Source organism: Coptis chinensis, chromosome 4, assembly GCF_015680905.1.
Source record: "Coptis chinensis isolate HL-2020 chromosome 4, ASM1568090v1, whole genome shotgun sequence".
NCBI classification, from domain to species: domain Eukaryota; kingdom Viridiplantae; phylum Streptophyta; class Magnoliopsida; order Ranunculales; family Ranunculaceae; genus Coptis; species Coptis chinensis.
The window spans coordinates 18,277,653-18,298,355 of record NC_141459.1 but is presented as its reverse complement, the minus strand read 5'-3'; the positions used below and the strand labels follow the sequence as shown (position 1 = coordinate 18,298,355).

General features: G+C 42.6%; 1 protein-coding gene across 1 annotated transcript; it reads left to right on the top strand.

Annotated features, from left to right (window-relative positions):
* Positions 1-9,036: 9,036 nt before the first annotated feature.
* LOC147502334 (uncharacterized) lies at positions 9,037-9,936 on the top strand. Its single transcript, XM_086604510.1, has one exon. It carries the CDS (start codon positions 9,037-9,039, stop codon positions 9,934-9,936), a length of 900 nt encoding a protein of 299 aa, XP_086460636.1.
* Positions 9,937-20,703: the final 10,767 nt, after the last annotated feature.

Here is a 20,703-nt window from a genome sequence, read left to right as displayed (position 1 = left end):
GTTGAGTTACTTGATTGATCATCCACTCCATACATCTTCCTTTTGTTGATTTACTTGACCAATATATAGTCTAAAACTATGTGAAATACCTACCTGATCTTACGATTAAAAATCTCGCTAAGTTACCATTACCTGATCGCTTAAAGTTATTCTCAATTTCAAGATCAGGTGCTAGGATGTGCCATCAAGGTTCAATGCCTTCGTTTATATCACGATTTTTTGAGCAACTTGGTGGTAATGAATTTTGAGAAACAAGCTTAACCTTTTCTTTAAAGTTAATTTACTGGTAATGAATTTTGAATGGGTATACTTCATCTTTTTTCGTGGTCGTCATCAAGTGCTTTCCAAGTTTTCGCCAAAGATGATGGATGATCTTCTAGTACATAAACTTTTCTCTCAATCACATACGCATAGCATTTTTTCATGGAAAGAACGAAAATAATTTTTGGGTTCTTTACTTAAAGTGATTGGATTTTGTGATTGTATAGGAAATAAGAAAATTGAATTTGATGCGGATGGACAAGCAGTTGGAGATGATTCGTATAGCTATTCCAGTGCACTTGGTGGAACCGCGAAAACCCATTGTCCTATATTTTATGAAAGTTTTAAGGATGTGCCTTCTCCGGCTAAGAGATTGATTTGGAAGAAAATTAAGGTTAATTTACGATGTTAAGTTCTTAATATTAATTTTGTTGTCTTTCTACATTGGTGCATGGCTTTTATTAGGAGCAAGAGAGTGGACCCTGTTCTTGATAAAGTGAATGGATTTATAAATGTTATTCTCAAGTAAATGCTATGTTGTGCAGGATGAGTATGGTATTGCTGAAGTGTACAAGAAATGTCAACTCAAGAAGTTTGCTAAGTCTTGGAGGAGTACAAGCATCGGCTTCGAAGTTAAACATTATGACAAGTATGACAATGACGATGAAAGGAAGAGCCTTTGCCAAAATGGAGTGAAGCGAAGATTGGGACAGTTTGTAGATAATGAAGCAAAACCTTCTAGGAAGTGAATGCGGCTGGTGGGCAAGAACTCAAGAAAAGCCTTGAAATCATTACATACATCGAGGAAGGAGAGGAGCGCAAGAACCATCCATAATTTGGTATGTTCCTTTACATCTCGGTTTATGTGAAGTCATAAAACCAGTTTCTATTCCAAATCGGTTATTATATACTTTTTTTTTCTAGAAAAAAGAAGAATCCAAATGTTAAGATCACCCGAACACTTTCATACATGGCTATCCATACACAAAAAAGATGGTTCTTTTCTTGCGCCGGAGAGGATGGTTCTTTTCTTATGCTGCCTTGTTTTGTACCTTCTCTTGTTCTAATTACTCCTTTGTTGTATGTCTCCTTTCCTGCTATATATTTGCGTAGATATTATAGGCATATTTGTAATAGCAATGCACAAATAGAACTCATAGTAGAGATGAGTATAGAATGTAAGGAATATGTTATGAACTTCTGATTCAATACAACTTTAGACAATAGATTCACAGGTGTTTTTCTATTGTAACAGGCTAGAATTAATGCTATAATTGAAGATGACCCATCTAGCATTGACTTGGACTTGGACAATGATCTAGTTGCACAAGTATGTGGTCCCGATCAATATGGTTGTGTGCTTGGTATGGGTGTTGGTGTGTCAAAAACTTCTCTCATAGCATCAGGTCTTGCCAAAGAGAAGCTTCACCAAGAGACTCAACAACGCACTATGGTTGAAGAGCGGGTTGGGACTATAGAGAAACATATGATTACACTCACCCAAATCCTGATGGAAATAAAAGATCAATGTACAAAGAGCGTTGCTGCTGATACATCAACATCTAGTGTACTCTACTTAACTTATATTGGCTGGATTTCGTAAGTGCTTTTTGCTTAGTTTGATATTCTTTGCTAATGTATATTTGTTTTGTAGGATGCGGGGAACCAAAGCAAATACACAATCGTGGAAACTATTCACATGGTATGCAGTTGTGTGAATTGTTGAACATGCATAGGGAAGTGGTTGCAAAGGGACGAAAGCAACAAAAGCGAATGTTTTTCTTGATATGAATGTCGATTCCTCCCCGAAATGTACAATGTCCAAATTTCTCTTGTCCTCGCAATGGTGAGATTGTTTGGGTCAAAAAGACATTTGGAGAGCTAAATTTTCTCAAAAAAGTCAAATGGCCAGCCATTTTACTCGCTTTTATTTAGGTATGACGTTGTTTATTATCTTTACTCCTATATAATGCAATATCTTTGACAGTTAGTATGTTCTTGGTGTTTCATCTCCTTTTTATTACTTTCTTAGGATTTCAATGTTGTGTTAGTGCATGAAAACATTTTACTTTCGATCAAGTCGGTAACTTCTATATACTTCCCTTCTTTGGAACTCAAAATGGTAATTCATAATCAAGTTAGTGAAGAAATTAGCTAGCTTGCACTATGATCGACACTCTTGATGATATTGCAGAGGAAATATCGTTTTGAGTTTTGAAGATGATTGTAGATTACTTATATGAAGGGATAAATACTGGTATGTATCACCAGAAGCTCATCATTAATATATATCTTTTGAATAGACATGATAGAGACTAAATTAATGGTATTGATCTCCACAACCCCTATCCCAATACCATGTACTTGACTGGGATCATTGGTCCTGCTTTGCTAGGACTCAAATCCTTGAGGCATTTAGATTTGAGTTTCAGAGTTTGAATTCTTTTCAAGGCATCTCTATACCTGAATTCTTTGGTTCGTTAAGAGAATTGCACTACCTAAACTGTCGAAAGCTGGGTTTTGAGGACTGGTCCCTCACAGCCTTGGAAATATTTCTGGATTGCAATATCTTGATGTGCCTTCAGAGTTCTCAGCTTTGAGAGTTGATACTCTTCGGTGGTTAGGTAGTCTTGCTTCTTTGAGGTACCTTGGGATGAATCAAGTGGATATGTCGATGTTAAGTGTAAATTCTCTACGAGTGCTAAATAGGCTTTCTTTCTTGACCGAGTTGCATTTCTCGGGTTGTAGCTTATCAGGTTTCGCTCCTTCTCTTCGACCTAGTAATTTGACATCACTTGCTGTTGTTGATCTCAGTTCTAATAACTTTGATTCAACGTTTTCGGTCAATTGTCAATCCACGAGTAGTCTAGTATATTTGGACTTGAGCTCAAGTGGTTTACAATGGACACATTCCTTATGGTATCTCTGAGCTTCCAAATATGCGACATTTGTGTCTGGCTGGAAATGAGAATCTTACTGCTGACTGTTCAGAACTATTACAAGGAAGCTGGCCAAAGATTGTGGTACTCAACTTAGCTGCAAATAGTATATATGGGATGTTTCCTAGTTCAGTTGGAAATATGACCTCACTTGTTAATCTCGATTTGTTTTTTAACGACATTGAAGGTGGAATTCCTAGCTCCATTGGTTACCTCCACAACCTAAAAAGTTTGAACATGTTTGGTAATAGCTTGACAGGGGAGTTGCCAAAGTTTCTTCTGAAGACCAAGAGCTGCATCTCTGCAAGTCCTTTGCGTAGTATGATGTACTTAAGATTGAGTATGTAGAAGACAGAAATCAAGAAAATTGATTGTCCTTTAAATTCTGGTCACTCCTATAGATCATAAACTTATTTGATGAAGTAACTTGGATTTGGTGTTGAAGTTATTAATCTAAAATGTTGCTTGTGAATCAGGTGAAGAAAATGGCAATCGCGTGCAATTAGCAAGTTGTGGAGGATTTGTGCATTTAGTGAGTGTGGAGGATTTAGATCGAAGCAACTAGCAAAGTTTAAACTTAGTAGGAAAATAACATTTTTTATTCTTGTAATAGGTGATTCAATTAGCTCAATACTAGGTGATTGAACTACATACAAAACAAATGTTCGGAATGCTCATTTTGATATTCATATAATATTTTAGTGTTTATTTGGAAGGTTCTTGCAGGGTTATTGGATTGTGAAATCTCTAGTGAGCTCGAACAATCAAGTTTTTTGTGTTATTTTTTTAAAAAAAACCCAAAACTATAAAAAGACACACAATGAAGCGTCATTTTACAAGGCAATTTGGTGAGCCAGACGACACTTTTGTATGCGTCTTTTAAAATAAAAGACAGCCCAATAAACGGGTCACAATCCGACACTTTGCCTGTGTCGTTCTTTATGAGAAAAGACACACCAGAATGTGTCTTTCCCCTACAATTCTGTTGTAGTGCTAGGACTCTGATCCATCAATTATGATTTTACTGTAATTGGAATTGTATATGGTATTAGTTAGCTTAGGAATTAGTATTTGTGTAGACAATGGTGGTGATGATTAGTGTCATGTATTGATTAATGTACAACATTTGTTACTTGTTAGTGTAATTTTTTATATTACATGTGAAATGTAGGAATCGTCTAGAATAATGTTTAATATTGACATAGATTGTTTTTGGTAAATGGAAATTAGTGATTCGAAATTACTTTGATTGTTTTTTTTTCCCAGCAAAATTTTTGGCCAGAGATTGTACTGGACATTTGGAATCAGAATGAAATTAATTTTGACAATGTAAAGTACCTGAAGTTGAGCAAATGGGGTAAGAAAACAAAAGGCGCGCGATATTGGTGCAGCGGCTAAGTTGTTAGAGAGCTTCCCTAATCTTGAAACTCTTGCCTTTGACAAGACATTGATTGAGGTATTTTACTTTATATATATATATATATATATATATATATATATTCTACTATAACTTTCATTACATGGAATAAGTATGGTACCATATGGCATGATATACTAATTCCTGAAGCCATTATTGGTGTCATTGATTTCAATGATGTTAAACCTAAATGAACAACTGATTTATGTTCTTATTTGTATTGTTCTTATGTATGATCTCGGCCGGGGCCTACATAGCTTTTTAATTGGCTGAAAATTGCTGCGTAAAATTGGTTTTGTTATCTTGTTCTCGGTGAAATATGTCAATCTTGCATATTGAACTAATTCAATTACAACTTGGATCTTAGGAGGTCATGAACAACTTGGATTTGTTTTTCGTTTTTTCTACCAAAGATTTGGCGGAACTAGAAATGGAACTCTTCAACCGGGATCCATGTAAAACTCACAATGTAAAGTACACGAAGTTCAAAGAATTTGCATATGAGAATGAAATGTGATATTAGCGAGTGGGCGGTTATTAAAGAGCTTTCATTATTTAGGCATTCTTAGCTCTGACAGGCCATGGACTAAGGTAATTATAAAAAGGGCGCTTGATTTGTCACAAATTAGTAATCCATGGAGCACCATTTCCTCATTTGTGACAGCTAGGAGAATTTTCAGTAATTACTATTTCTGTAGCTTAGTCTTCTTTCCTAATGAAGAGGCCATTAGATATCTTTGCTGGAAAACGAATGAAAATTGATCGGGTTAATGAAAAACGAATGAAAATCCTTATCAGAGTTGCCCAATAGGAGTGAAATTGGAAGAATGGGAAAAATTAGTGGATAATGAATCTAAACCTTTGAGAAAACTCATGCGGACAAAGGGCAAGGTGGCTAGAGAAGCTGTGAAGGCTTTACATACATCAGGTAGAAAGGGAGCAGCAAAGACAGTCCATGATATGGTACTAATCTACCTTTTCAATTGTTAATTTTATTCGTAACACCATATTTACTTCTAACAGAGTTGGTAATGTTTTGTAGAAATCGAAAAATCCGAATGTTAAAGTGACTAGAACGGATTCATATATGGCTATCCATACTCATAAGGATGGCTCTTTTATTGCGTCAGAAAGGATGGTGAGTTTGACTGCCTATTTTCATGAATGATGAATCTGACCACCGCCTATTTTCTGTTCTCTTTTATATACTGCTTCTGAAATTTATTAAATGTCTAATATGTCGTCATGATAGGAAAGAATCAAGGCTATAATTGAGGATGACCCTGCTAGCGTAAACTTGGACCTAGACCATGATCCAGTTGCTCAAGTGTGTGGCCCTGATAAATTTGGTCGAGTGCTGGGTATGAGTGTTGGCATATCAAAGACAGCCCTTGCATCATCAGCTCTCGCTAAAGAGCGGCTTTGCCAACAAAAGCAACAACACTCAATGCTCAAGAGCGTTTTGAAGTTTGGAGCGACAAATGGTCACCCTCACCAAGATCTTGCTAGAGACAAGAGAAGAAGTGGCAGGTCAGCAATCACATAGAAGGATCGTTGCAGATTCATCAGCGACGTCAAATGTATGATTTGAATGTGAGACATTGTGCCTAGGCATTTTAAAGCAACTGGGATTCGCAAGAATTCATTGGACATGTGTGATGTTGGTCTTGATACCCAAAACGCTGCTGAAACTCTGGAAGTCTTAGGTTGTGGGGTTACTGTTCAAATTACACCTAATGATAGTGAAGGCGGTACAAGAGATGTAATGATGGTTTCTTTCTCAGCAAAAAACCATACTTTCTAAGCTCAATTCTACTAACAAATACCTCACATTTGGTACTAAACAGTGCACAGTTGTGGGAACTTAGTTTTTTTTTCAAGAAATTAGAGTTTGGGCAGTGAGATTTTTTAGTTTTAAGACTTGGGGTTTGATAAAGTTTGGATATTTATCTGAGAATCAGTGGTAGTGTTATGAGAATATCGAACATTTATGGTCTCATTCCGGGGGAGGACAGGCTGTTTGCAAATGCGGTTCTTCTTCGTCTTGCAGATGCATTTAAGTCTGGAGACAAACATACCCGGCTATGTATCCTAAAACCTTTTCTTTTAGAGACAAGGCAACGTAAGAAATATGTAGGTCTTCTGGCTAAGGAGAGGATTGCAAATTATGAACAACTTCTTAAAAGAGTGAAGATAGTTTTCGACAGAGGGGATGTTGAATCCAGAGCAATTACTTTATGCTTCCTTGGTTGTTGGTCTGATTTTGCAAAAAGACGATCTTTGAAATACGCCACATGGTCTTGTCAAGTTTAGGATCGTGCCATGTTTTGGAGGTATTGTTACTATCTCATGCAAGAGATTTATGGCTTTTTAGAGTAGAGACGTTAACACTAAACGAAGAGAATAAAATATGTCGTAAAGTAAAAAACGCTGAGTTTGCATATTCTGTTTCAAATATAAGTAAATTACAAGATGCATAATACTGAGAAATACATCTTGGTGCGCTATTTCGTTCGAATTTGTTGATTCTACTCTTCTGTATTCATCAATGGTATCTGCATTAGAGTAATCTACTTTTAGTTGAGCTGAAATTCATTATGGTTATTAGAAGTATTTGACAAGTCCTTGATCACTGCACAATATTGACTAAGAACTTTTCTTAATCTATTTGATGTCTATAAGGTAAAAGCATCAATTTTCTTTGCGGTGCTTTTCGAAGTTTGCGTGGATTTTGCATATATCTTTTTGGAGGTGCTTATCAACATGGTGTCCTCTTCAAAAACTTCTATAACTGTCAAGCTAGCATGTGTGAAAGCTTTTGCTAAACTGGGAATCTCGTTTACCCTTGCTAAAGTTTGGATAAAGTTTGGAATATCCTCAACTTGAATATGTTATGAGAATCAGTGGTAGTGTTAGTGGGTTGTAAAAGTACTAAAAGAAGCTTGTATAGGGCGTATTCATGACACGTGGGGTTGTAAGTGGCAAGTGGGTCGTATGCCGAATAGCGAGGAAGAAACCTAGTGTAACGGATCATGTCCGCGGCAATACAATTGCCGAGAGCTACACTATGACGGCCGAGAAGGAGTGGGAGCGACGGATCAAGCCGCGGAACAGGGATATATCGCGGAACCTAGTAAGGCATAAGATTCAATGAAGTATCAGGGGCCTAAATGGATGTGGATTAAGGGAAAGGTTGGTGGAGCACAGTAGCCAGACATTATACTTAGAGAGACGGTTAGACAATGGGGGCAGACGTGGGACACGAAAAAGATCATGGAGTGCGGTTAAAGAAGATGGAGCGGTTGGAGAAAAGGACGGTTATGGGATATATATAGAGGAAAGAAGGAGAGGGATAGAGGGGTGGAGAAAAGAAAAACCAGAGAGAAGAGTAAGAGATAGAGAGAGATAATCTTGTAGGTTGTAATAATTGAGTATACATTTTGGCGCCGTCTGTGGGGAACTTGTAGGAGAAAATGGCCACTATAGCGAAAAGAGGTGTAGGAAGACCTAAGAAAGGAGCAGTGAGAGAAGACGTTGAGGAAGTTGAGAGTGCTGGGTTGGAAGGGGTAGGAGTGGAAGAATTATCAGATGTGGCGGCTGACGCCACCAGACTTCTGCAGGAAGAGGTAGTTAGGCTGAGAAATGAAAATGACGAGTTGAGGAAGGACAGGGAGACTACCCAGAGGGAAACAGAGCTGGGGGATCCTAGGGGCAGTGAAGTAGAGGGGGAGAACGTGGAGTACCCGCCACCGGACGTCGAACCAACGGCGGGTATCACCTTGGAGGTAGTTCAGGCCATGATCGAGAAAGATAGGGAAGTGAATCGTGTGGCAAAAAAAGTGAATCAGAGTGCGGCTCAGAAAGAGGTAGCGAGCCTCAGTAAAAATCCGTTGGCAGATTCAATATGGAATTCCGAAGTACCTAAGAGGTTCTCCCAGCCCAGATTTGAACGGTACGATGGGAAAGGAGACCCAACCGATCATTTGCACCATTTTCGGCAGCAAATGCCGTTATGGCGAGAGAGTAAGTATGATGGGCTCCACAGATGATGTTGTTCGCTAGCCTTAAGCGGAGGTGCTTCGATTGGTATTACCGGTTGGTTTCATGAGCATCAAAGTTTTTGAAGAATTGGAGCGCGCATTTATCGACCACTTCATTCACCAGAAGAGAAGGGTGGTCGACATCGCAGCTTTATTCAATATTAAACAAAGGTCCGCAGAATCATTAAGGGAGTTTCTATGTAGGTTCAAGGAAGAGACGCTAAGAGTGGAAAATTTGGAGGAGCATACGGCGGTCATAGCTTTCCAGCACGGATTGAGATCAGGAACGAGGGTCCATGAGTCGGTCTCTAAAATCGAAATTACTACTTTGCACGCACTATACCCGAAAGTAGAAAAATACATACGGTATGAGGATATAATGCAGAGAACGGCGAAGGAACAGAAGAAATCGGGAAAGGCAGTACAAGAGGTTGAGAGAGAAGATCGAAAGGGTAAAAGAAAGACAGAGGACAAGGATAGGGGATCTTACAAAGGAGAGAGCCGAGGTCCGGAGAGGACAGGAGACCGGGGTAGGAGGGACATACGAGAAAGGAAGCCGTACCGCGAGCTAGAACAGACGCCTCTTAGCAGACCTTTAGAGGAAATCTTGCCTCTAATCAAAGGGAACCAGTATTATGAGGGGCCGCGAAGTGTCCCGAGGGAGATAGAAGGGAAACCATTTTGCGAGTATCATCAAGTCAGAAACCATGCTACGAATGAGTGTTATGCCTTGAAATGGTTAGTGGAAAGGATGATAGAAAAGGGGATGCTCAGAGAGTTTGTTGCAGAAGTTCACCAGGCTGAGAGAGTGCCAGCCCCGGCTAGAATCTTGGGTACCATCAATGTCATTTTCAGTGGAGAGACGCTGGGTAGGAATACACACAGGGATAAGATGAGAAGGGCAGCAAGTCTACGACAGGTGTGTGAGGTGGTGAGCATACCGCGGTTAGTAAGTGGTGCCGCGATCATAGACGGAAGCATAATGTTCACCCCGAAGGATTTAGAGTCGGTAGTTTCGCCGCATGAGGATGCCTTGGTAATTACCATAGCGATGGGAAATTACCTGGTTCGAAGGGTGTTGATAGACTGCGGCAGTTCAGTGGATTTGTTGTTCAAAGGGGCCATGGAAGAGATGAACATCGGCGTAAGCGAGTTTGAAGGCCCGCAAAACCAATCAGATGGGTTCAACGGCAGCATGACAGAGCCCGTTGGGGAGTTAACGCCCCGCGGACAGCAGGGACCAACGATCGTATTCACTAGGTTCATGGTGGTGGATTAATCGGATTGCAATATAATGCGATTTTAGGGAGAAAATGGATTCATGAAATGAAGGCCATTCCATCAACGATACCAAGTGATTCGCTTTCCCACGAAGGGTGGAACATATGAAATCAAGGGGGATCAGGTGGCTGCCGCGCAGAGTATACAGCAGGTAACTGCAAAGAGCTTGGTCCGCGGAATCGAAGGAGTGGGGGTGTCTAATGAGCAAGGAGTGGCGTAGCAATTACAGGAAGGGGCAGAGACAATCGGATCCGAGCCGCCATTGTGTCCGAAAACGTTGGATGCAGTTGAAGTAGTTAACCTGGGGATAGGAAACGAAGAGAAATTTACATCTGTAGGAACAGACTTGCAAGGAGAATGGAAAAATAAACTCGTACAGTTCTTAACGGAAAATTCAGACGTGTTCGCGTGGGTGATAGAGGATATAACGGGTTTAGATCCAGAGTTTGCATGTCATCATCTGCACATGAATGAGGGTGCAAAGCCAGTTCGCCAAAAGATGAGAGTCATACGTCCGGCACGCTGGACGCCGATTCGCGGAGGAGGTTATCCGACCGGCGGGGCGGGATAATAAGGGAGGTAGAATACACAGAATGGTTGTCCAATGTGGTCGCGGTTACTAAAAAGAATGGCAAAGTCAGAATGTGCGTGGACTTTACGGACGTGAACAAGGAGTGTCCGAAGGATTGTTACCCTATGCCGCGGGTGGATGAACTAGTGGATAGAACGGCCGGATTCAAGGTGTTCTCTTTCATGGACGCCTCCATGGGATATAATCAGATCGCCATGTACGGCCCGGATCAGGAAAAGACCACGTTCGTGGTAGAGGGGGCATTATCGTTACACTGTGGATGCCCTTCGGGTTAAAAAATGCTGGGGCAACATTTCAACGAGTAGGAGAAAAAATGTTCCAAGGGAAGATTCGGAAGGGGATGGAGATATATATTGATGATATGGTGGAAAAGAGCATGTCAGAAGACGAACACTTGGAGGGTCTTCAGGAAACTTTTCGCATACTACGGAGGTACCAGCTGAAGCTTAACCCAGAGAAGTGCACCTTTGGAGTAGCGTCTGGGAAGTTTTTGGGTTACATAGTAACACACCGTGGTATAGAAGCAAATCCAGAACAAATTAGATCATTGATAGAAATGCCGTCCCCGCAAAATGTGAAGGAGGTACAAAGTTTAGCGGGAAGAGTCGCGGCATTAAATCGGTTTATTTCTAAATCGTCGGACAAATGTCGCATCACCAGATCGATCGGCTGAGGAAAACACAGACTTCCAATGGACCGCTGAATGCGAGGAGCCTTCCAGAGTTGAAGAGTTATTTAGGTAAAGCACCACTTTTATCGCGCGGCCGAACAGGGAAAAACTGATTTGTATCCGGGGTTTCGTAATCACGCGGTGAGCTCGGTATTGGTGCGGATCGTTGAAAGGATAGAAAAACCCGTTTACTTTCAGAGTAAGACCATCTTTGGATGCGTAAAACCCGATACGTTAGAATCGAAATACGCTTTGGTAATCGGTATTCTCAAAGATCAAATTGAAGCCTTATTTCGAAGCTCATTCCGTGGTGGTGATAACGAACCTGCCTCTAAAGCAGGCGTTGAGGGCGGAGAAGTCAGGAAGAATGCTAAAGTGGGCAGTAATACTCGGTTACTTAAATACGCATCTGATCGTAATCGCTGAAAAGGGAAAACAAGCCATGGCGGAGGTGTTAGCAGAATTCCCAGCTGAGGATCCAACGTGGGGAGAAGAAATGGTCATGGATCGCGAAGGAGAGCTTAACCACGACCCATTGGATCCATGGGATGCGCGGAATGGTTGGAGAGTTTTCGCGGACGGATCGGCTACGGATACAGGGAACGGAATTGGCGTCGTCCTGGTGACTCCTGAGAACAATAGGCTGGAATTGTCGATGAAACTGGGATTTGCGGCTTCCAACAATGAATCTGAGTACGAAGCAGTGATAGCAGGTTTGGGTATGGCCCGAGATTTAGGAGTTGTTTAACCGTCCGCCGCTTACTCGATTCTAACCCGGTGGTGTGTCAAGTGAATGGAGGATTCATGGCTCGCCGCCCAAGGATGGCGAGATACTTGGAAGTCTTGCAGAGAAAAGCACGCGGAGTTCAAGAATATTAAGTTTGCTCATTTGAACCGCGGTGAAAATAGACATGCCGATGCATTGGCGATGTCGCCGCAGCACTACCAGGACGAGAGGGAAGATCAATTGAAGTAAGTGGTGTTGAGCAAACCTAGTACCACGGAAGAGGAAGAGGTCCGCCTTTGTAGCCGATATGGAGTCGGTTTGATAACACCCATCAAGGCTTTTTGATGGGAGTTGAGTTAGAAAACAAACAGAAAGACGCAGAATGGAACAGGAGCCAGAGATACACTTTTACTCGATGGGGATCAGATAGAGAAGTTTTGGCGGACCAATGTTAAAATGCATTGGCCCGCTGCAGATTCAAGAAGTTCTGGCTGAGGTGCATGAAGGAGACTGCGGAAGTCATTCTGCAGGACGCACGACCACACACCGATTGATCTCACAGGGGTATTTTTGGCCACATATGAAAAGGGATGCAGTAGGATATGCAAAGGGGTGTGAAAAATGTCAGAAATTCGCACCGCTGATACATGCTCCAGCGGAGCCATTGCACAGTGTTTTTAGTCCGTGGCCATTCGCCATGTGGGCGATGGATATAGTAGGGCCCCTGCCAACGGCAAGCGGCAAGAGGAGATTTATGTTGGCAGCAACCGATTATTTTACAAAGTGGGTGGAAGGAGTGGCACTGCAACAAGTCAAGGAAGAAAATGTGAACAAATTTCTGTGGGAAAATATTATTTGTAGGTTTGGATTGCCACATACAATCATCGCGGATAATGGAACTCAATTTACTGGGGGAAAGGTACGAAAGTTTCTTCAGGCGTTTAAGGTGAAGCAGGGGTTCTCCGCCCCATACAACCCAGAGGGAAATGGACAGGCAGAGGCTTCAAACAAAATCATAATGGATATTCTTAAGAAGAAGCTGGAGGAGCGGAAGGGAGCATGGGCTGACCAGTTGCATCATGTGCTATGGGCTTACCGCACGACACCGCGGACATCTACAAATGAATCACCATTCACGATGGCGTATGGAGTAGAAGCCGTGATTCCGGTGGAAATGATAGAGAAATCAACAAGAACCAGCGCAGTGGAGTCAGGCAAAAATGAGGGGATTCTGACCACGGAGTTGAACTTCATAGAGGAGAAAAGAGAATTGGCGCGCATTCGTCTGGAAGAATATCATCGGAAGCTACAGAGACAGTATGATAAAAAGATGAAGCCGCGAACTTTCAATGTTGGGGATCAGGTGCTGAGACGGGTTACGCCGGCCACCAGGAAGGAGAATGACGACAAACTGGGACCTAACTGGGAGGGACCATATGTCGTGACGGAAAAGGGAACTTCTGGGACTTATAGGCTACGGACTTCAGCAGGGGAAAAGATTCATAAACCGTGGAATGTAAGAATGTTGAAAATTTACCGTAGTGAAAGCCTTGTTTAGTTTACTAATGAGATGTGTGAGTTGGAGTGTAACACTGGTACACTATATTTTTATCCATGAATAAAAGAAGTCCTTCTATCAGATCGTTGGTATGGAAAGCAGATGGGAGTTTGATATCGCATCTCAAATCAAGTTGGGGGCAACCGAAGTTACCCTCCAGCTTCGCCTACCGCCGGAGAAAGCGGGGAGGCCGCCGGAGAAAGGGGGGAGGAGCCCTTCGCGGGGAGGACTACAAGTCCAAATCAACTTGGGGCAAGCCGAAGTTGCCCCTCCAGCTTCACGGCCCGCCGGAGAAAGGGGGGAGGAGCCCTTCGCGGACTACATGTCCGAATCAACTTTGGGGCAAGCGGAGTTGCCCCTCCGTGCTCACACCGCCGGAGAAAGCGGGGGAGGAGCCCTTCGCGGACTACAAGTCCGAATCAACTTGGGGGCAAGCTGAGTTGCCCCTCCAGGCTTCACAGCCGTCGGAGAAAGCGGGGAGGAGCCCTTCGAGGACTACATGTCCGAATCAACTTGGGGCAAGCTGAGTTGCCCTCCAGGCTTCACAGCCCGTCGGAGAAAGCGGGGGGAGGAGCCCCTTCGCGGACTACAAGTCCGAATCAACTTGGGGCAAGCGAGCGGAGTTGCCCTCCGGAGAAAGGCCTTCGCGAGCCATGTCCGGTGAAAGCGGGGAGCCCTTCGGACTACAAGTCCGAATCAACTTGGGGGCAAGCTGAGTTGCCCCTCCAGGCTTCACAGCCGTCGGAGAAAGCGGGGGGGGAGGAGCCCTTCGCGGACTACATGTCCGAATCAACTTGGGGCAGCCGAAGTTGCCCTCCAGCTTCATGGCCGCCGCCGGAAAGCGGGGAGGAGCCATTCGCGGACTACAAGTCCGAATCAACTTGGGGGCAAGCTGAGTTGCCCCTCCAGGCTTCACAGCCGTTTGAGAAAGGGTGGGGAGGATCCCTTCGCGGATTACATGTCCGAATAGACTGGGGGCAAGCGGAATTGCCCCTATAGGCTTCACAGCCGCCAGAGAAACAAGAGGGAAGAAACCCTTTGCGGACTATCATCCAAATCAACGAGATTGTACGAATAAGTGTCCCATCAGGCATCACCATTTAACACTTACACTCATATTGAGGCACTTATTGCAAATTTTGAGTACAACTCAATTGGGAATATAATAAATACAATGGTAAAGAGAAAAAATCTAGACTGCAAAGTGATTAACATTGAAGACCTGCTGGCCATGCCCAGAAACCAGGTGAAATAGATGGTACATTCAAACGCTGTCAAAATGAGAAACGCAAAATCTCAAAAGTACAAGGAAGTACATTTCATGAACAAAACATCAAGAGGAATTCCTAGAAATTACTGAGGCCCTTCGCCCACATTCTGGGGAGCAAGCACTGATTCCACATCACCGGCAGAAGGAGCGGGAATATCCACGACCATGGGGGCAGGCTTCTCGGAATTAACGGCTTCAGTTGCACATGGGACCGAGGAAGGAGCTGAAGTCGATGCAATGGTTGGAGGGCGCGCTGTTGAAGGATCGGCACTCTGAACAGGAAGTAGGCGTCCGGCCGCGGAAAGTTCCTCGAGCTGATGTTTAAGTCAAGGGTTAATCTTCTTCTCCGCAAGGCTACGAAAACGGTCTGCGGCATCCTGGACAGCTTTATCTACGGCGATCTGAGTGGCGACCTTAGCTGCCTCTTTCTGGCTCTCCAGCTTGGATGAAACACCTGAAACGTAGTCACGGTGCTGATCTTCGGACACTTGAAGCGCCTTTTGGGCCTTCACGGCCACAATACGAAGAGCATCGCGATCTTTTTCCAATGCAGCATGTTTGGCCTTCCAGCCGTCACGTCCTTCAATCTCTTGCTTCATGGTCTCCACAGATTCCAGCGTGTTGGTGAGACCACGGATCATATAACCAATATCCAAGCTCAGCTGAAAGGGGTAACGGGTTATCAAAGTGTCAAAAAGACTAAGAAGATGCAAGAAACAGAATAGTACCTTTTCCCAACCATGGTATATGGATGTTCTATGAGATGCAAAGTCGCTTTAATCACCGTGATGCTTGATCTTTGGGCAGGTGAGAGCTGAAGAAAAGTGACGCAGCGACAGAGGGATTGTCCAGGGCCGAGTCGCGTATAGTGACTTCGCGATCTCTAGCCCTGAACTGAGGTCGCCATATATCAGGTACGCCAGGTGACACTGATCCAGATGGTTGGGAATTTATAGTGGGACGGGCGGCGAATAGGAGGTCGCGGCAAAACAAAGCAGAAGAAGATTGGGATTGGGCCGCAGTCCCTAGCCTTTTTTAGAGAGGCTCTTAGCAGTAACTTCAACGGGTTCATCCCCCTCGGAGTCACTATCCCACAATTTGAGATTAGCAGAGGCCATGGCAGCTTCTTGATCTGGGGAGGAAGGTTGATCTAAGTCGTCTTCCCAATCCGCTACGGCAGAGTAGGAAGAGGGGGCCGTATATGGAGCAGGGGTCAGGCCTTGATGCAGCCGCAAAAACGTTGGGCTACGGCTCGAATGCGATATCTTGTTGGTATACTTAAAAGATTTGTAGGGCTTTTCTTTTGGGCAGGAGAGGGTTTGGGGAGTCTCTTTGGGAGGGTCGGGCGATAAAGTGGACCTTGATACGGACCAATATTTTTCAACGGGATCAAGGAGAAGAGGATGGCCCTTTTCGATCTATGCCGAGGACTTCACTCGCTCACTTCCCAAGTCGTGGAGTTTTTGAAAAAAATAGCCGAGTAGACACCGTTGTAAAGTTTGATCGCTTAACGGGTCTCCAACCGGGATACAAAAGAAAGACAAGTTAAAAAGAAAGTTAGGAACGAAAGCACGCTTAATAAAAAGTTTGACGCACCACCAGAAAGGAAACCGAGATGCCTTAGAGAAACGCCGATGGAAGATCCGCGACGTAAAACTACCGGACACATATAACGGATAATGATGCCACACTTTATCGAGTTAGTCAAAGGTGGAGGATAAAGGATTTCTTTCGCTGGACGGTACGAAAAGATCGATATCCTACACTACCAAATTTGGTACTCTTCTTTATATAGTAGTGAGCCATTATATCGCAGAGTTGGATTTTTGGGAGAATGGGTTTTGTTGTAATGATCCGCGGCATATAAGATACGCCAATAGTTACCAATGCCTTGACAGGTGGGATGTTGAAATGGTTACATACTCGACATCAAGGAGAGTTAGGGGAAATCTTAATCCGCCGCTATCCGACCAACAAATTGCAATGAGACGCCTGCACCGCGGTGGGACTAGATGTGGGAAATGGGAACGCCGTGCACGCGGCTCAAGGATCACGCTGGCGGGGATACCATAAGCAGCCTTTAATCTGCGCCTAAGTCAGCCTACAGCCGTAGGATGGGGAGAGGCAGAGTGGCTTTCCTTCCCGAGGTGGAAGGTTCCGCGCAGGCTATCGAGAGGCCGCCGCGGAGTCGATATGTTCACACGGGTGACGCTTAGATCCGGAGCGGAGGACTCCGATCCCTCGTGTCGGGTAGTTGAGGAACTCGCCGATTCGGACTCAGACATGACCAAATTAAACAACGAAGAAGCCCTAAACTGAAGAACAGTAGTGAAAATAGGCTATGGAGGAAGAGAAATCGGAACAATGACAAGAACTAAGGGGGGAAGACAAACCTGAGGAGCAAAGCGGCAATTAGCAACAAGAGGGAAGTTCGAATCTTGCCAAATCAAAGACCCACTGAAGATGAAGAGCAGGAAGAAACGGGGAAGAAACTGGAGTAGGAAAAGGAAAAGGTTAGAGATGAGTTTTGGGGTTTTGAAGGAAGAGAGAGGCTTGGGCGGGATATTGATCGACAAGGGCAAAAGAGTGATTTCATTTGGGAAAAGTACCAAAGAACAAGGGACACGTGGGGCCTTGAAGAATGGAAAAGCAGGCTCGAGGTGCGCGGCGCCGAATGATGTGCTCGATGCACGCGGCGGATCGGACATCGAGATACAATAATAAAGCGACGCGCTATGGGTGCACGCGCCACGAGGTAAAAAGAAAGGGGAAGATTTTTCTCGGTCTCAGAAGTTTATCCGCGGACTTAAAACGATATCGCGGAGCATCAAACGGGACCGAGGGGAATCCAGATATAGGGATTCATGACACGTGGGGTTGTAAGTGGCAAGTGGGTCGTATGCCGAATAGCGAGGAAGAAACCTAGTGTAACGGATCATGTCCGCGGCAATACAATTGCCGAGAGCTACACTATGACGGCCGAGAAGGAGTGGGAGCGACGGATCAAGCCGCGGAACAGTGATATATCGCGGAACCTAGTAAGGCATAAGATTCAGTGAAGTATCAGGGGCCTAAATGGATGTGGATTAAGGGAAAGGTTGGTGGAGCACAGTAGCCAGACATTATACTTAGAGAGACGGTTAGACAATGGGGGCAGACGTGGGACACGAAAAAGATCATGGAGTGCGGTTAAAGAAGATGGAGCGGTTGGAGAAAAAGGACGGTTATGGGATATATATAGAGGAAAGAAGGAGAGGGATAGAGGGGTGGAGAAAAGAAAAAACCAGAGAGAAGAGTAAGAGATAGAGAGAGATAATCTTGTAGGTTGTAATAATTGAGTATACAAAGCTGCGATGGTTTGTTAGTAGGAGCTGAGTAACTTCTTGATGGGAACCTTTAATCGTTGCTATTAGCTATCGAGACGAAAGTAGGCTATAAAATTGTTTCTATTAGCCATTTGATGATGGATGAGGACTTGGGCTTTGTCTATTACGTAATCGCACACTTCAAAAGGCGCAAGTATCTGTTTATTACTGATGCTATTAATGCTACGGAACTATAGGGGCATTTTTTGGCCTTGATTCAGCCTTTTTTAAAAAATAAATGAAAAAAAAAAAAAAAGACACTTCTCAAGTGTTGTAGAAAAAAAAAGACTGCAAAAAAAACGGGTCACCTTACGACACCCAAAAGTGTCTTTTTTTTTTAAAAAACGACATCCAAAAGTGTCTTTTTTCAACAGATATGGTGTAGTGAGAGAAGAGAAAATGAAGAGAAGGATAAAAAGGAAGAGGGAGAGGAGAAAAAGAAGGAGGAAAAGAGAAAAGTGAAAGAGGAGAGAGTGAGTTATTGTAAGTGGAGAGTTTTGGTTCATACAGTATGCATCTACCCTTTATCTTTCCTTATTTTTATTACTTTTTACCTTTGTTTAGTAACTAACTTTTCTTTTGCACTTTCGATATCAACTCAAGGTGGCTGCTGTGAGCCAGTTTGAGGCTGATATGGCTTCCTTCCACCGTCTGAGGGAAGAAAATGAACAACTGAGGCGAGATAGAAAGCAACTGCACCAGTCTTTTGAAGAGGAGAAAACAAAGCACTCTGCTACCCTCACAAAGCTGGACGCTGCCCTCAGCAAACTGGACTCTTCAGAGAAAGCAAAAAAGACTGCTATCCATGACCTGAAGAAGTTTGTTGAGGAGAATATGCAGCTGCAGAATAACGTACATGCAACTGTCATACCAACCTTTGAATGACAAGTATGCAAATAAGTGCGCCGAGGCCACAGAGCTAATTCCCAAGTTGCCCAAGCTGATGCCGAGTTGGCTGAGGCATATTCAAACATGGACTACTGCGTCACAACAATGAGGAGCTTCAGAACTTATCTACCCCAACACATCATCGACCAATACAATCTTGGAGATGGCTTGGAGATGGTGATGAAGCTCCTATTGAACCTGCCCAACCACTGGCCGCTGCTGGCAATGATATTCATGAGAAAGAAACCGTTGACACTCTCGACACTGATCCTCTGATCCTGACCCCGAATTGTCTAAAGGGAATCAGTACCGATCCTGAGATCACCCTTATTCTTGGAGGCAAATCAAGTGTCGTAGATCAAGCTCATGGTTCCAGTTGCAGCCAAAGCTCTTTTTAAACATTTGTTAACCTTTGTTATCCATTGTGATATTGATACAATACATTTTTCTCTTTTGAATTAAGTAACTTAGAATTTTTATGAAGTGTTTATACATAATTGCTTTATGTTCTTCACCGATACTTACACTATGCTTGCTCTACTCATTTCTTCTTCGATATCCTTCTTCACAACAATATTACCAATTTATACTTAGCAAAAGGTTTTCCAAAAAAATCAAAAAAATTCGATACCACTCCACTTAAACATAGTACCAATCGTACTTCTCTTATCAATCGACACTTAGAACGAAATTTAAAAGAGAAATTGATACTTTCGATACTACCTCACTCAACAGCAATATCACTTGATACTTAGAAACAAAATTAAAAAGAAATTCATATTTTCGACACTACCCCACTCAAAAGCAGTATCAATTGATACTTAGAACAAAATTAAAAAGAAATTCATATTTTTGATACTACCTCATTCAAAAGCAGTATCAATTGATACTTAGAACAACATTTAAAAAGAAATTCATATTTTTTATACTACCTCATTCAACATCAGTATCAATTGATACTTATAACAAAATTAAAAAGAAATTCATATTTTTATACTACCTCATTCAAAAACAGTATCAAATGATACTTAGGACAAAATTGAAAGAAAATTCATATTTTTGATACTACCTCATTCAAAAGCAGTATCAATTGATACTTAGAACAACATTAAAAAGAAATTCATATTTTTTATACTACCTCCTTCAAAAGCAGTATCAATTGATGTGATACTTAGGACAAAATTAAAAGAAAATTCATATTTTTTATACTACCCCAAAAGCAGTATCAATTGATATTTATAACAAAATTAAAAAGAAAATTCATATTTTTGATACTACCCCACTCAACAGCAGTATCAATTGATACTTAGAACAAAATTAAAAGGAACTTCATATTTTTGATACTACCACACTCAAAAGCAGTATCAATTGATAAACATACCTTTGATTGTTTTTATTTAATATTGAAGAGCATATTTATTTACATCCCTTTCCTGATTGGCTTCTCCTCCTTTGCATTTCCCTGACCTGCACTTGAACATTGCTGCCAATAGCAGGATTTTCTTTGACCTGAACTCGATATTGCTGCACAGAACATGATTTTTTGACCTGAACTCGACATTGCTGCTAAGAACATTATTTTTTTACCTGAACTCGACATTGCTGCCAAGAATAGAATTTTTTTACCTGAACTCGAAATTACTGCAAAGAACAGGATTTTCATTGACTTGGTATCAAGGTGCGGACCTACAAATC

Bases quoted from the DNA above. Each gene is read 5' to 3' on its own strand.
- LOC147502334 (XM_086604510.1), top strand. From the start codon at position 9,037: ATGCAGAGAACGGCGAAGGAACAGAAGAAATCGGGAAAGGCAGTACAA.